The sequence below is a fragment of the Oncorhynchus mykiss genome, unplaced genomic scaffold (genome assembly GCF_013265735.2).
Source record: "Oncorhynchus mykiss isolate Arlee unplaced genomic scaffold, USDA_OmykA_1.1 un_scaffold_190, whole genome shotgun sequence".
NCBI classification, from domain to species: Eukaryota; Metazoa; Chordata; class Actinopteri; order Salmoniformes; family Salmonidae; genus Oncorhynchus; species Oncorhynchus mykiss.
Window position 1 is genome coordinate 419,537 of NW_023493676.1, and position 13,342 is coordinate 432,878.

The window sequence follows — 13,342 nt, forward strand, 5'->3', positions numbered from 1 at the left end:
GTACTAGGATTAAAAGAAAATGTATACATATACAGTAACATAATAGTATTCTGATTGGTACATATACAGTAACATAATAGTATTATGATTAGTACATATACAGTAACATAATAGTATTCTGATTGGTACATATACAGTAACATAATAGTATTCTGATTGGTACATATACAGTAACATAATAGTATTCTGATTAGTCAGTCCTGATTGAAATGTATACATAATTAGTCATCATTGATAATAAAAAAATCCCTTAACAAATAGAAAATCATATGATGAACAACAGAGGGTTTATACTTATCAAATCAATCAAAGCTCATCAAAACCAAACAGACCGTTTTAAATATTTAATCTGATATTAGACGTGATCATGTCTCTAAATGAAAAAACAACAAAAGTGAACATTTTTTTCTGGTTTCATACAATTTGATTTCACGTGGCATGAAACAAAAACACAAATGATCAGTCAGAAACACAAGTCAGAACACAGCCTCTCTATTCTCTCATGTGATTTCAGGTCCTCTGGCTGGGAAAATGTCTTTCCACACTGAGAGCAGTGGTATGTCTTCTCCTCCTGTGTATGTATTCTTTCATGCTTATTCAGGTGCCTTAACCAGTTAAATCTCTTTCCACACTGGGAGCAGTGGTAGGTCTTATCCCCGCCTGTGTGTGTCCTGTGATGCACAATCAGGGCTTCTAACTGGGTAAACCGCTTTCCACACAAGGAACATTGGAGTTTTTTTTGTGTGTGTATTCGCTCATGCGATTTCAGAGTGCTTAACCTCAGAAAACTCTTTCCACAATGAGAACATGTGTTTGACTTCTCTCCAGAGTGCATTTGCATATGACCTTTGAGGCCCGTTAAAAGCCTAAAACTCATTCCACACTGAGAACAGTGGTAAGGCTTTTCTCCTGTGTGTATTCTCTCGTGTTGTTTCAGCTGTTGCGATTTTCTAAAACTCTTTCCACAGTAGGAACAGTGGTACGGCTTCTCACCTGTGTGTATTCTCTCATGCATTTTCAAGGTTTTTGACTCTGAAAAGGCAATTCCACATTTGGAGCAGCGATAAGGCTTCTCTCCAGAGTGTATTCGCTTATGACTTTTCAGACTCCCTAACTGAGTAAAACTCTTTCCACACTGGGAACAGTGGTACGGCTTTTCCCCTGTGTGTATTCTCTCGTGTAATTTCAGTTCCCCTCGTCGGGAAAATGTCTTTACACACTGAGAGCATTGGAATGGTTTTTCCCCTGTGTGTATTCTCTCATGCATTTTCAAGATGTTTAACCTTGTAAAACTCTTTCCACACTGGGAACAGTGGTACGGCCTTTCCCCTGTGTGTATTCTCTCGTGTAATTTCAGGTCCCCTGGTCGGGAAAATGTCTTTACACACTGAGAGCATTGGAATGGTTTTCCCCATGTGTGTATTCTCTTATGAACTTTAAGTTCTGTTGACGCAACATATCTCTTACCACACTGAGAGCATTGGAATGGTTTTTCCCCTGTGTGTCGTCTCTCATGCATTTTCAAGACTTTTAAACTTGTAAAACTCTTTCCACACTGGGAACAGTGGTACGGCTTTTCCCCTGTGTGTATTCTCTCATGTGATTTCAGGTCCCCTGGCCGGGAAAATGTCTTTACACACTGGGAGCATTGGAATGGTTTTTCCCCTGTGTGTATTATCTTATGAACTTTCAGTTCTGTTGACTCAAAAAATCTCTTACCACACTGAGAGCATTGGTAAGGCTTATCTCCTGTGTGTCGTCTCTCATGCGATTTTAGCCTACATAAATGAGTAAAACTCTTTGCACAGTGAGAGCAGTTGTAAGACTTCTCTGCGTGTGTTCTCTTGTGGTTTTTAAGATTTCCTAAATGGTTAAAACTCTTTCCACACTGGGAACAGTGGTGTCGTCTCACTGGTTCAGACGTCTCTGGTTCCTCTGAGTCGGGTCTCTCTTCTGCCAAAGATAAAAAGAGTGGTTAAAACAGGGAGACCTGAATGAAATCTCCACATACATTTTAGTCATTTATCAGACCCTCTTATCCAGAGAGACTTACAGGCAAGTGCTCTTCCTCACTACGTGTCATCCTTCTACAGTAGAATGTCCATACAGGGGGATTCCTCACTATGTGTCATCCTTCTACAGTAGAATGTCCATACAGGGGGATTCCTCACTACGTGTCATCCTTCTACAGTAGAATGTCCATACAGGGGGATTCCTCACTACGTGTCATCCTTCTACAGTAGAATGTCCATACAGGGGGATTCCTCACTACGTGTCATCCATCTACAGTACAGGGGGATTCTACAGTTTAGCTGGACCCCAGGAAGAGTAGGGGCCTGAGGGAACACACTTAATGTGTTGTAGATATGCCTTAGTTTAGCTGGACCCCAGGAAGAGTAGGGGCCTGAGGGAACACACTTAATGTGTTGTAGATATGCCTTAGTTTAGCTGGACCCCAGGAAGAGTAGGGGCCTGAGGGAACACACTTAATGTGTTGTAGATATGCCTTAGTTTAGCTGGACCCCAGGAAGAGTAGGGGCCTGAGGGAACACACTTAATGTGTTGTAGATATGCTTTAGTTTAGCTGGACCCCAGGAAGAGTAGGGGCCTGAGGACACACACTTAATGTGTTGTAGATATGCCTTAGTTTAGCTGGACCCCAGGAAGAGTAGGGGCCTGAGGGAACACACTTAATGTGTTGTAGATATGCCTTAGTTTAGCTGGACCCCAGGAAGAGTAGGGGCCTGAGGACACACACTTAATGTGTTGTAGATATGCCTTAGTTTAGCTGGACCCCAGGAAGAGTAGGGGCCTGAGGACACACACTTAATGTGTTGTAGATATGCCTTAGTTTAGCTGGACCCCAGGAAGAGTAGGGGCCTGAGGGAACACACTTAATGTGTTGTAGATATGCCTTAGTTTAGCTGGACCCCAGGAAGAGTAGGGGCCTGAGGACACACACTTAATGTGTTGTAGATATGCCTTAGTTTAGCTGGACCCCAGGAAGAGTAGGGGCCTGAGGACACACACTTAATGTGTTGTAGATATGCCTTAGTTTAGCTGGACCCCAGGAAGAGTAGGGGCCTGAGGACACACACTTAATGTGTTGTAGATATGCCTTAGTTTAGCTGGACCCCAGGAAGAGTAGGGGCCTGAGGGAACACACTTAATGTGTTGTAGATATGCCTTAGTTTAGCTGGACCCCAGGAAGAGTAGGGGCCTGAGGACACACACTTAATGTGTTGTAGATATGCCTTAGTTTAGCTGGACCCCAGGAAGAGTAGGGGCCTGAGGGAACACACTTAATGTGTTGTAGATATGCCTTAGTTTAGCTGGACCCCAGGAAGAGTAGGGGCCTGAGGGAACACACTTAATGTGTTGTAGATATGCCTTAGTTTAGCTGGACCCCAGGAAGAGTAGGGGCCTGAGGACACACACTTAATGTGTTGTAGATATGCCTTAGTTTAGCTGGACCCCAGGAAGAGTAGGGGCCTGAGGGAACACACTTAATGTACAGCCTGGAATCGAACCAGGGTCTGTAGTGACGCCTCTAGCACGGAGATGCAGTGCCTTCGACCGCTGTGCCACTCAGGAGCCCAAGCAATGGTGCAATATTTGAAAAATGTTGGAGTTCAGGCTTTATTTGACCTGATCAATTAGGAAATTACATTCATTTGACCATTACAGAGGAGGCCAAGTCTGGCTGATAGAAACGGGCTTAGAGAGCTTTCATTACAGAGGAGGCCAAGTCTGGCTGATAGAGCTTTCATTACAGAGGAGGCCAAGTCTGGCTGATAGAGCTTTCATTACAGAGGAGGCCAAGTCTGGCTGATAGAAACGGGCTTAGAGAGCTTCCATTACAGAGGAGGCCAAGTCTGGCTGATAGAAACGGCTTAGAGAGCTTTCATTACAGCTTTCATTACAGAGGAGGCCAAGTCTGGCTGATAGAAACGGCTTAGAGAGCTTTCATTACAGAGGAGGCCAAGTCTGGCTGATAGAAACGGCTTAGAGAGCGTTCATTACAGAGGAGGCCAAAGAGTTTTGTCCATGTTTTTAACACTCACAGCTGTCCCCGATCGAAGTTCTGAAGATGAGATGTTAATGAAGCAATACAGACCAACTTGAAGGGTCTTGAGTTTAGCTTGTATGTTCTACAGTCTTGTAAAGACAGGGGGGGTTGACTGGGACAGACAATGTAACATCCATAATGTTTTGAGAAAAAGTTTTTGTAAAACATGAACCTTACATTGGATCATCTTGAAACTTTCTCTCTAAAACTAACTTTCATCAAGGATTTATATGGTCAATTGGGTCCTCTCTTTTCATTGGCAGAATCCTTTTTCAGTGTTATGATATTCATAACATCCATATCCACCAGTCTATCTTCCTGTCAACTAACAGAACTCTGCTGGTTGTCCTGGTAACAGATACCAGTGTGGCAGATCTATTGTATTTGTTCAAACTAAACTACAGCACTTACTTTGATGAGTCAAATCTGATCCTTTCATCTCTTCTCCTCTCACAGTTCCACTCAGCCCCGTTGTTTTCCTGCAGTCCACCAGCAGCACAGACAACCTCTTTATACCCAGCAGTAAGGTGCTACCGGGAGAGGAACGACACGGGGACTGCGGCAGGGAGGAAGGAATAACGTTGTCCTGGTAACCATAAAGAGGGGATACAGACACATATCATTATGGATGCTGATGTCACTGTTGACATAAAGTGCTTTACAGAAACCCAGCCCAGAGCCCGATAGAGCAAGCTGTATGCTAGACCAGACCAAGCTGTACCATCTGGTGTTCTGATCTGGAGAGACTCTTCTCTGCCTCGTCAGCATCAGGATGTTGTTGAGGCTCCACAGAGGATCCACCATAGTCATGTCTCTCTCCTGTGTGAACAAGAACATCAAACAGATGGTAAACATATGATCTACTATTGCAATCAGAGTCTTACAAGAGGCATGAATATGTCTAAACAGAGCCAGAATGTCCACTTTCATCTTGATGCACTTTAATTTACGATGCAAATGTAAAAGGGTCGTTCCACTAAATGGGTGCATGTTTCCTCCACTTCGATATTTTAAGTATGAATTACGCACCAATATTGAATTTTAAAAGCCTGTTATATTAGATGAGGTGCACTTTAATGTAGGCCACATGGAGAATTCAATACATCTCATTGAAAAGTCCCCAAAATATATGAACCAATGGTAGATCGAAACTAACAATTCCTACAGTACTGAACAACATATTCAAGTGTAGAACTTCAGTAGAATGCCACTTAAAAACCCCACATGAGCAGAACGACCGAGTTTCACCTTGTCCGCGCAGGGATTTGAGTTGCAACGCTCTAACCACTAGACTACCTGCCACCCCGATATATGTGCCACTGCCAGATTGCCCCTTCAACAATTCCTACAGTACTGAACAACATATTCAAGTGTAGAACTTCAGTATAATGCCACTTTAAAACCACACATTAGTTCAACAACTGCAGTTTGTGTCCCTATTTTTAAGACAATACTCACTGGTGTTAACAGGATCTTCAGTCTCCTCCTCATCCTCCTCTTTAATTGAGATAGCCTCCTCTTCGTCTTTTACTCCAAAAGGTTCTTTCTCTTCTTTCACTGTAATATCCACCTCTTCTTCTTCTAATGTGACAGTCTCCTCTTCTTCCTTTTTTATTCTTAAAGCTTCTTCCTCTTCTTCTTTTACGATGATGATCAGCGCTAGAGCTTCTTTCTCCGAATAGCTTAGTGAGCACATGGTCGCGATGTTAGCTAGCTAGATAGTTAGCATTAGCGTTTAGCCTAGTGCAGTAACGTTAACAATTGAACACATTAGCCAATTTCATTTAACAAGCAAATAACTTCTTTTTTTTCAACTAGTCAATACGTAAAACAGAATGATGTTTAAAAACACTGACATTAATATAAACAAGACTGGTTTAATGTGCGCTACCGAAGTGGTTGAATCAGTAGTCTTTTACTGCCGTTGAAGCTTTCCGTCCACTAGATTATACGTCACGCAAGAAACATCACCTGAAAGCCTTCCATCGCCATCTGCTGACTGGAGTGGGTAACGCAGATTGGTAAAAATCTCCCTTCCATCGTTTTATTCTGGCAAACAATGTCATAAGAAGTAATTTAAAAACAACCAGATGTTGTGTTCTCTTTTACTTCATACAGCTAATGCTTTCCTCCCGGGCTGACCTTCCCATTGGGCAACAAATTGTCGATGGCCACATTAAAAAAATATAAAAAAATGGGCCAAGACACATGGCTAACAACACATAATGGTGGTGGCTGGTAGCCTAGTGATTAGAGCATTGGCCTAGTAACCGAATCCCTGAGCTGACAAGGTAAAAATGTGTCATTCTGCCCCTGAACAGGCAGTTAACCCACTGTTCCTAGGCTGTCAATGAAAATAATAGTTTATTCTTAACTGACTTGCCTAGTTAAAGGTAAAGTAATTCTGCCCAAAAACAATGAAAACGTCTCTCAACCAGTGGCATATTTAGGTGAGTCTTGGTGCCCACTTTGTAAAAGGCAACATGGACAGATAGGACTCTACCTGTGTCGAGCACATGCCCCTTTACCCTTCCTGTCTCTAAAGTGCCTCTCTATTGGCCCAGCGTCGTTCGTGGTTAGGGGAAGGTTTGGCCCAGTGTGGTTAGGGGAGGGTTTGGCCCAGCGTGGTTAGGGGAGGGTTTGGCCCAGCGTGGTTAGGGGAGGGTTTGGCCCAGCGTGGTTAGGGGAGGGTTTGGCCCAGCGTGGTTAGGGGAGGGTTTGGCCCAGCATGGTTAACGGAGGGTTTGGCCCAGCGTGGTTAACGGAGGGTTTGGCCCAGCGTGGTTAACGGAGGGTTTGGCCCAGCGTGGTTAGGGGAGGGTTTGGCCCAGCGTGGTTAGGGGAGGGTTTGACCCAGCGTGGTTAGGGGAGGGTTTGGCCCAGCGTGGTTAGGGGAGGGTTTGGCCCAGCGTGGTTAGGGGAGGGTTTGGCCCAGCGTGGTTAGGGGAGGGTTTGGCCCAGCATGGTTAGGCCCAACGTGGTTAGGGGAGGGTTTGGCCCAGCGTGGTTAGGGGAGGGTTTGGCCCAGCGTGGTTAGGGAAGGGTTTGGCCCAGCGTGGTTAGGGGAGGGTTTGGCCTCAGCGTGGTTAGAGGAGGGTTTGGCCCAGCGTGGTTAGGGGAGGGTTTGGCCCAGTGTGGTTAGGGGAGGGTTTGGCCCAGCGTGGTTAGGGGAGGGTTTGGCCCAGCGTGGTTAGGGGAGGGCTTGGCCCAGCGTGGTTAGGGGAGGGTTTGGCCCAGTGTGGTTAGGGGAGGGTTTGGCCCAGCGTGGTTAACGGAGGGTTTGGCCGGCACGTCCTTGTCCCATCGCGCTCTAGTAACTCCTTGTGGCGGGTCGGGCCAATGCACGCTGACTTCTGTCGCCAGCTGTACCAATGTGTCGGAGGAAACACATACAGCTGGCGACAGAAGTCAGCGTGCATTGGCCCGACCCGCTTCCGGGTTAAGCGAGCAGTTTGTCAAGAAGCAGTGTGGCTTGGCGGGGTCGTGTTTCGGAGGACGCAGGACTCTCGACCTTCGCCTCTTCTGAGTCCGTATGGGAGTGGCAGCGTTGGGACAAGACTGTAACTACCAATTGTAGAGAAAAAGGGGCCTTTGTAGCAAAAGATCAGTGTTGTTAAACTCTGGATGTCTTGATGTCATTGTATGTTTTTAAACTGTGGGCGTCAGTGGGCCTGAAATATTTATTTATACATTTTTTATTTAACCTTTGTTTAACTAGGGAAGTCAGTTAAGAACAAATTCTTATTTACAATGACAGCCTCCCGGGAAACAGTGGGTTAACTGCCTTGCTCAGGGGCAGAACAAGTCGCCTGGATTGACTTGAGATGTTGCCTGTTTTAGTGGTTCCATTCTCCATCAGTAGAACAGCAATCTACTAGGGTGAAGATCTCAGGTGTTTCCTTGATTTCCCAGCATCCTCTCTTTCCATCTTCTCTGGTCATATAGGAGAAGAAGATCATCTCAGATCTCCTCCAATGAGGAGTTGTACCTACAATGTTGTAGGTCTATACTGCTCCTACATGGTGTAACAATACATCATGTATATAATGAACAGACTAGGTCTATACTGCTCCTACATGGTGTAACAATAGATCATGTATATAATGAACAGACTAGGTCTATACTGCTCCTACATGGTGTAACAATGCATCATGTAGATGTATATAATGAACAGACTAGGTCTATACTGCTCCTACATGGTGTAACAATACATCATGTAGATGTATATAATGAACAGACTAGGTCTATACTGCTCCTACATGGTGTAACAATACATCATGTATATAATGACCAGACTAGCTCTATACTGCTCCTACATGGTGTAACAATACATCATGTAGATGTATATAATGAACAGACTAGGTCTATACTGCTCCTACATGGTGTAACAACACATCATGTATATAATGAACAGACTAGGTCTATACTGCTCCTGCATGGTGTAACAACACATCATGTAGATGTATATAATGAACAGACTAGGTCTATACTGCTCCTACATGGTGTAACAATACATCATGTATATAATGAACAGACTAGGTCTATACTGCTCCTACATGGTGTAACAACACATCATGTAGATGTATATAATGAACAGACTAGGTCTATACTGCTCCTACATGGTGTAACAATACATCATGTATATAATGACCAGACTAGGTCTATACTGCTCCTATATGGTGTAACAATACATCATGTATATAATGAACAGACTAGGTCTATACTGCTCCTACATGGTGTAACAATACATAGATGAAAAATGAACATCCACTAGTAGCTAACACAAAATATGATTTGAATCCAGAAAAATATGTTGCATTCATCAAATCCTTTTTGAAATCATCAACAGTGTTTTCTCTGACATGGTGGAATAACGGAACTCTCAAGACAACTGGGAACTCTGGGAAAAAAAACAAGGTCAAATCATGATGTCAGTGATCTTCAGGTTGGAAAGTTGGGGGTCTATACACACACGTACACATGGATTTAGTGTTGTAGATATGTGGTAGTAGAGTAGAGGCCTGAGGACACACACTATGTTGTAGATATGTGGTAGTAGAGTAGAGGCCTGAGGACACACAATATGTTGTAGATATGTGGTAGTAGAGTAGAGGCCTGAGGACACACAATATGTTGTAGATATGTGGTAGTAGAGTAGAGGCCTGAGGACACACAATATGTTGTAGATATGTGGTAGTAGAGTAGAGGCCTGAGGACACACAATATGTTGTAGATATGTGGTAGTAGAGTAGAGGCCTGAGGACACACAATATGTTGTAGATATGTGGTAGTAGAGTAGAGGCCTGAGGACACACAATATGTTGTAGATATGTGGTAGTAGAGTAGAGGCCTGAGGGAACACACTATGTTGTAGATATGTGGTAGTAGAGTAGAGGCCTGAGGGAAGACACTTAATATGTTGTAGATATGTGGTAGTAGAGTAGAGGCCTGAGGGCACACAATATGTTGTAGATATGTGGTAGTGGAGTAGAGGCCTGAGGACACACAATATGTTGTAGATATGTGGTAGTAGAGTAGAGGCCTGAGGACACACAATATGTTGTAGATATGTGGTAGTGGAGTAGAGGCCTGAGGACACACAATATGTTGTAGATATGTGGTAGTAGAGTAGAGGTCTGAGGACACACACTTAATGTGCTGTGAAATCTGTTTTGAATGTTTTGTAATGTTTTTAAAATGTTTAACTGCCTTAGTTTAGCTGGACCCCAGGAAGAGTAGGGGCCTGAGGGAACACACTTAATGTGTTGTAGATATGCCTTAGTTTAGCTGGACCCCAGGAAGAGTAGGGGCCTGAGGACACACACTTAATGTGTTGTAGATATGCCTTAGTTTAGGGAGGAATCCATCATAAATACAAACACAAAGACTTGTGCCACTTACTTACTTATATAATCGTTGACTCTTTGCAATAGTGTTACTGGATTTAAAGTCCTACATGTTTTATTACCCAATTAAATTAAACACGGTCCACTCCTAAGAATTTGTAAGACTCTTTTTTTTGTGCATAAAATGGACAGAGACCAGTCTCGAAATCAATCAGCAGTGTTTATTCTCGAGAGTACTGAACATGAAACATTTTACAACGGGTTATAAACTGAAAATGACGTCATTAGTCTTCGTACCGCCTTCTTCTCCACACCGGTACAATGGCTGTATAGTTCTCAAGCCTTCCCACGTTTATGACCGAGCCAAAGTCTGCCTGTGTAGATAAGCATTCTAGCCAGTCTGACGATAAGTTCATTCATTTCTACCAAGGAACAGAAAGTCATTGTTCTAATTCTTGATTATATTTACACACATTATATTCAGTACTAGGATTAAAAGAAAATGCATACATCTATACAGTAACATAATAGTATTCTGATTAGTCAGTCCTGATTGAAATGTATACACAATTAGTCATTATTGATGAAAAAAAAATCCCTTAACAAATAGAAAATCATATGATGAACAACAGAGGGTTTATACTTATCAAATCAATCAAAGCTCATCAAAACCAAACAGACCGTTTTAAATATTTAATCTGATATTAGACATGATCATGTCTCTAAATGAAAAAACAACAAAAGTTAACCTTTTTTCTGGTTTCATACAATTTGATTTCACGTGGCATGAAACAAAAACACAAATGATCAGTCAGAAACACAAGTCAGAACACAGCCTCTCTATTCTCTCATGTGATTTCAGGTCCTCTGACTTGGAAAATGTCTTTCCACAATGAGAGCAGTGGTATGTCTTCTCCTCCTGTGTATGTATTCTTTCATGCTTATTCAGGTGCCTTAACCAGTTAAATCTCTTTCCACACTGGGAGCAGTGGTAGGTCTTATCCCCTCCTGTGTGTGTCCTGTCATGCATAATCAGGGCTTCTAACTGGGTAAACCACTTTCCACACACGGAACATTGGTAGAGCTTTTCCTTGTTGTATGTGTGTATATGCTCATGCGATTTCAGAGTGCTTAACCTCAGAAAACTCTTTCCACAATGAGAACATGTGTTTGACTTCTCTCCAGAGTGCATTTGCATATGACCTTTGAGGCCCGTTAACTGCCTAAAACTCATTCCACACTGGGAACAGTGGTAAGGCTTTTCTCCTGTGTGTATTCTCTCGTGTTGTTTCAGCTGTTGCGATTGTCTAAAACTCTTTCCACAGTGGGAACAGTGGTACGGCTTCTCACCTGTGTGTATTCTCTCATGCATTTTCAAGGTTTTTAACTCTGAAAAGGCAATTCCACATTTGGAGCAGTGATAAGGCTTCTCTCCAGAATGTATTCGCTTATGACTTTTCAGACTCCCTAACTGAGTAAAACTCTTTCCACACTGGGAACAGTGGTACGGCTTTTCCCCTGTGTGTATTCTCTCGTGTAATTTCAGGTCCCCTGGTCGGGAAAATGTCTTTACACACTGAGAGCATTGGAATGGTTTTTCCCCTGTGTGTATTGTCTCATGCATTTTCAAGACGTTTAACCTTGTAAAACTCTTTCCACACTGGGAACAGTGGTACGGCTTTTCCCCTGTGTGCATTCTCTCGTGTAATTTCAGGTCCCCTGGTCGGGAAAATGTCTTTACACACTGAGAGCATTGGAATGGTTTTCCCCCTGTGTGTATTCTCTTATGAACTTTCAGTTCTGTTGACGCAATAAATCTCTTACCACACTGAGAGCATTGGAATGGTTTTTCCCCTGTGTGTCGTCTCTCATGCATTTTCAAGACCTTTAACCATGTAAAACTCTTTCCACACTGGGAACAGTGGTACGGCTTTTCCCCTGTGTGTATTCTCTCGTGCATTTTCAGGTCCCCTGGTCGGGAAAATGTCTTTACACACTGGGAGCATTGGAATGGTTTTTCCCCTGTGTGTATTCTCTCATGCATTTTCAAGACATTTAATGTTGAAAAACTCTTTCCACACTGGGAACAGTGGTACGGCTTTTCCCCTGTGTGTATTCTCTTATGAACTTTCAGTTCTGTTAACTCAACAAATCTCTTACCACACTGAGAGCATTGGTAAGGCTTATCTCCTGTGTGTCGTCTCTCATGCGATTTTAGGTTACATAAATGAGTAAAACTCTTTGCACAGTGAGAGCAGTTGTACGGCTTTTCCCCTGTGTGTATTCTCTTATGAACTTTCAGTTCTGTTGACTCAACAAATCTCTTACCACACTGAGAGCATTGGTAAGGCTTATCTCCTGTGTGTCGTCTCTCATGCAATTTTAGGTTACATAAATGAGTAAAACTCTTTGCACAGTGAGAGCAGTTGTAAGACTTCTCTGCGTGTGTTCTCTTGTGGTTTTTAAGATTTCCTAAATGGTTAAAACTCTTTCCACACTGGGAACAGTGGTGTCGTCTCACTGGTTCAGACCTCTCTGGTTCCTCTGAGTCGGGTCTCTCTTCTGCCAAAGATAAAAAGAGTGGTTAAAACAGGGAGACCTGAATGAAATCTCCACATACATTTTAGTCATTTATCAGACCCTCTTATCCAGAGAGACTTACAGGCAAGTGCTCTTCCTCACTACGTGTCATCCTTCTACAGTAGAATGTCCATACAGGGGGATTCCTCACTACGTGTCATCCTTCTACAGTAGAATGTCCATACAGGGGGATTCCTCACTACGTGTCATCCATCTACAGTACAGGGGGATTCCTCAGTATGTGTCATCCTTCTACAGTAGAATGTCCATACAGGGGGATTCCTCACTACGTGAGTAAGCAGCAGCAGTACAGCAATTTAACACCACCAGTTAGTCCTAGCAGTAAGGGTACATTACATACAGCTATTTAACACCACCAGTTAGTCCTGCAGTAAGGGTACATTACATACAGCTATATAACACCACCAGTTAGTCCTAGCAGTAAGGGTACATTACATACAGCTATTTAACACCACCAGTTAGTCCTAGCAGTAAGGGTACATTACATACAGCTATTTAACACCACCAGTTAGTCCTGCAGTAAGGGTACATTACATACAGCTATTTAACACTACCAGTTAGTCCTAGCAGTAAGGGTACATTACATACAGCTATTTAACACCACCAGTTAGTCCTGCAGTAAGGGTACATTACATACAGCTATTTAACACCACCAGTTAGTCCTGCAGTAAGGGTACATTACATACAGCTATTTAACACCACCAGTTAGTCCAGCAGTAAGGGTACATTACATTACATACAGCTATATAACACCACCAGTTAGTCCTGCAGTAAGGGTACATTACATACAGCTATTTAACACCACCAGTTAGTCCTGCAGTAAGGG

General features: G+C 43.1%; 2 protein-coding genes across 2 annotated transcripts; both read right to left on the reverse strand.

The window, feature by feature from the left end:
• Window positions 1-204: 204 nt before the first annotated feature.
• Window positions 205-6,735, reverse strand: LOC118947716 (zinc finger protein 883-like). Its single transcript, XM_036972725.1, has 4 exons — window positions 5,528-6,735; window positions 4,791-4,888; window positions 4,481-4,655; window positions 205-1,953 (listed from the first exon to the last, which is right to left on the reverse strand). The coding sequence occupies exons 1-4, from the start codon at window positions 5,763-5,765 to the stop codon at window positions 464-466; spliced, it is 2,001 nt and encodes a 666-aa protein (XP_036828620.1). The 5' UTR covers window positions 5,766-6,735; the 3' UTR covers window positions 205-463.
• A 3,387-nt stretch (window positions 6,736-10,122) lies between these two features.
• On the reverse strand, window positions 10,123-12,607 carry LOC118947711 (zinc finger protein 658B-like). Its single transcript, XM_036972710.1, has 2 exons — window positions 12,598-12,607; window positions 10,123-12,477 (listed from the first exon to the last, which is right to left on the reverse strand). The coding sequence occupies exons 1-2, from the start codon at window positions 12,605-12,607 to the stop codon at window positions 10,727-10,729; spliced, it is 1,761 nt and encodes a 586-aa protein (XP_036828605.1). The 3' UTR covers window positions 10,123-10,726.
• Window positions 12,608-13,342: the final 735 nt, after the last annotated feature.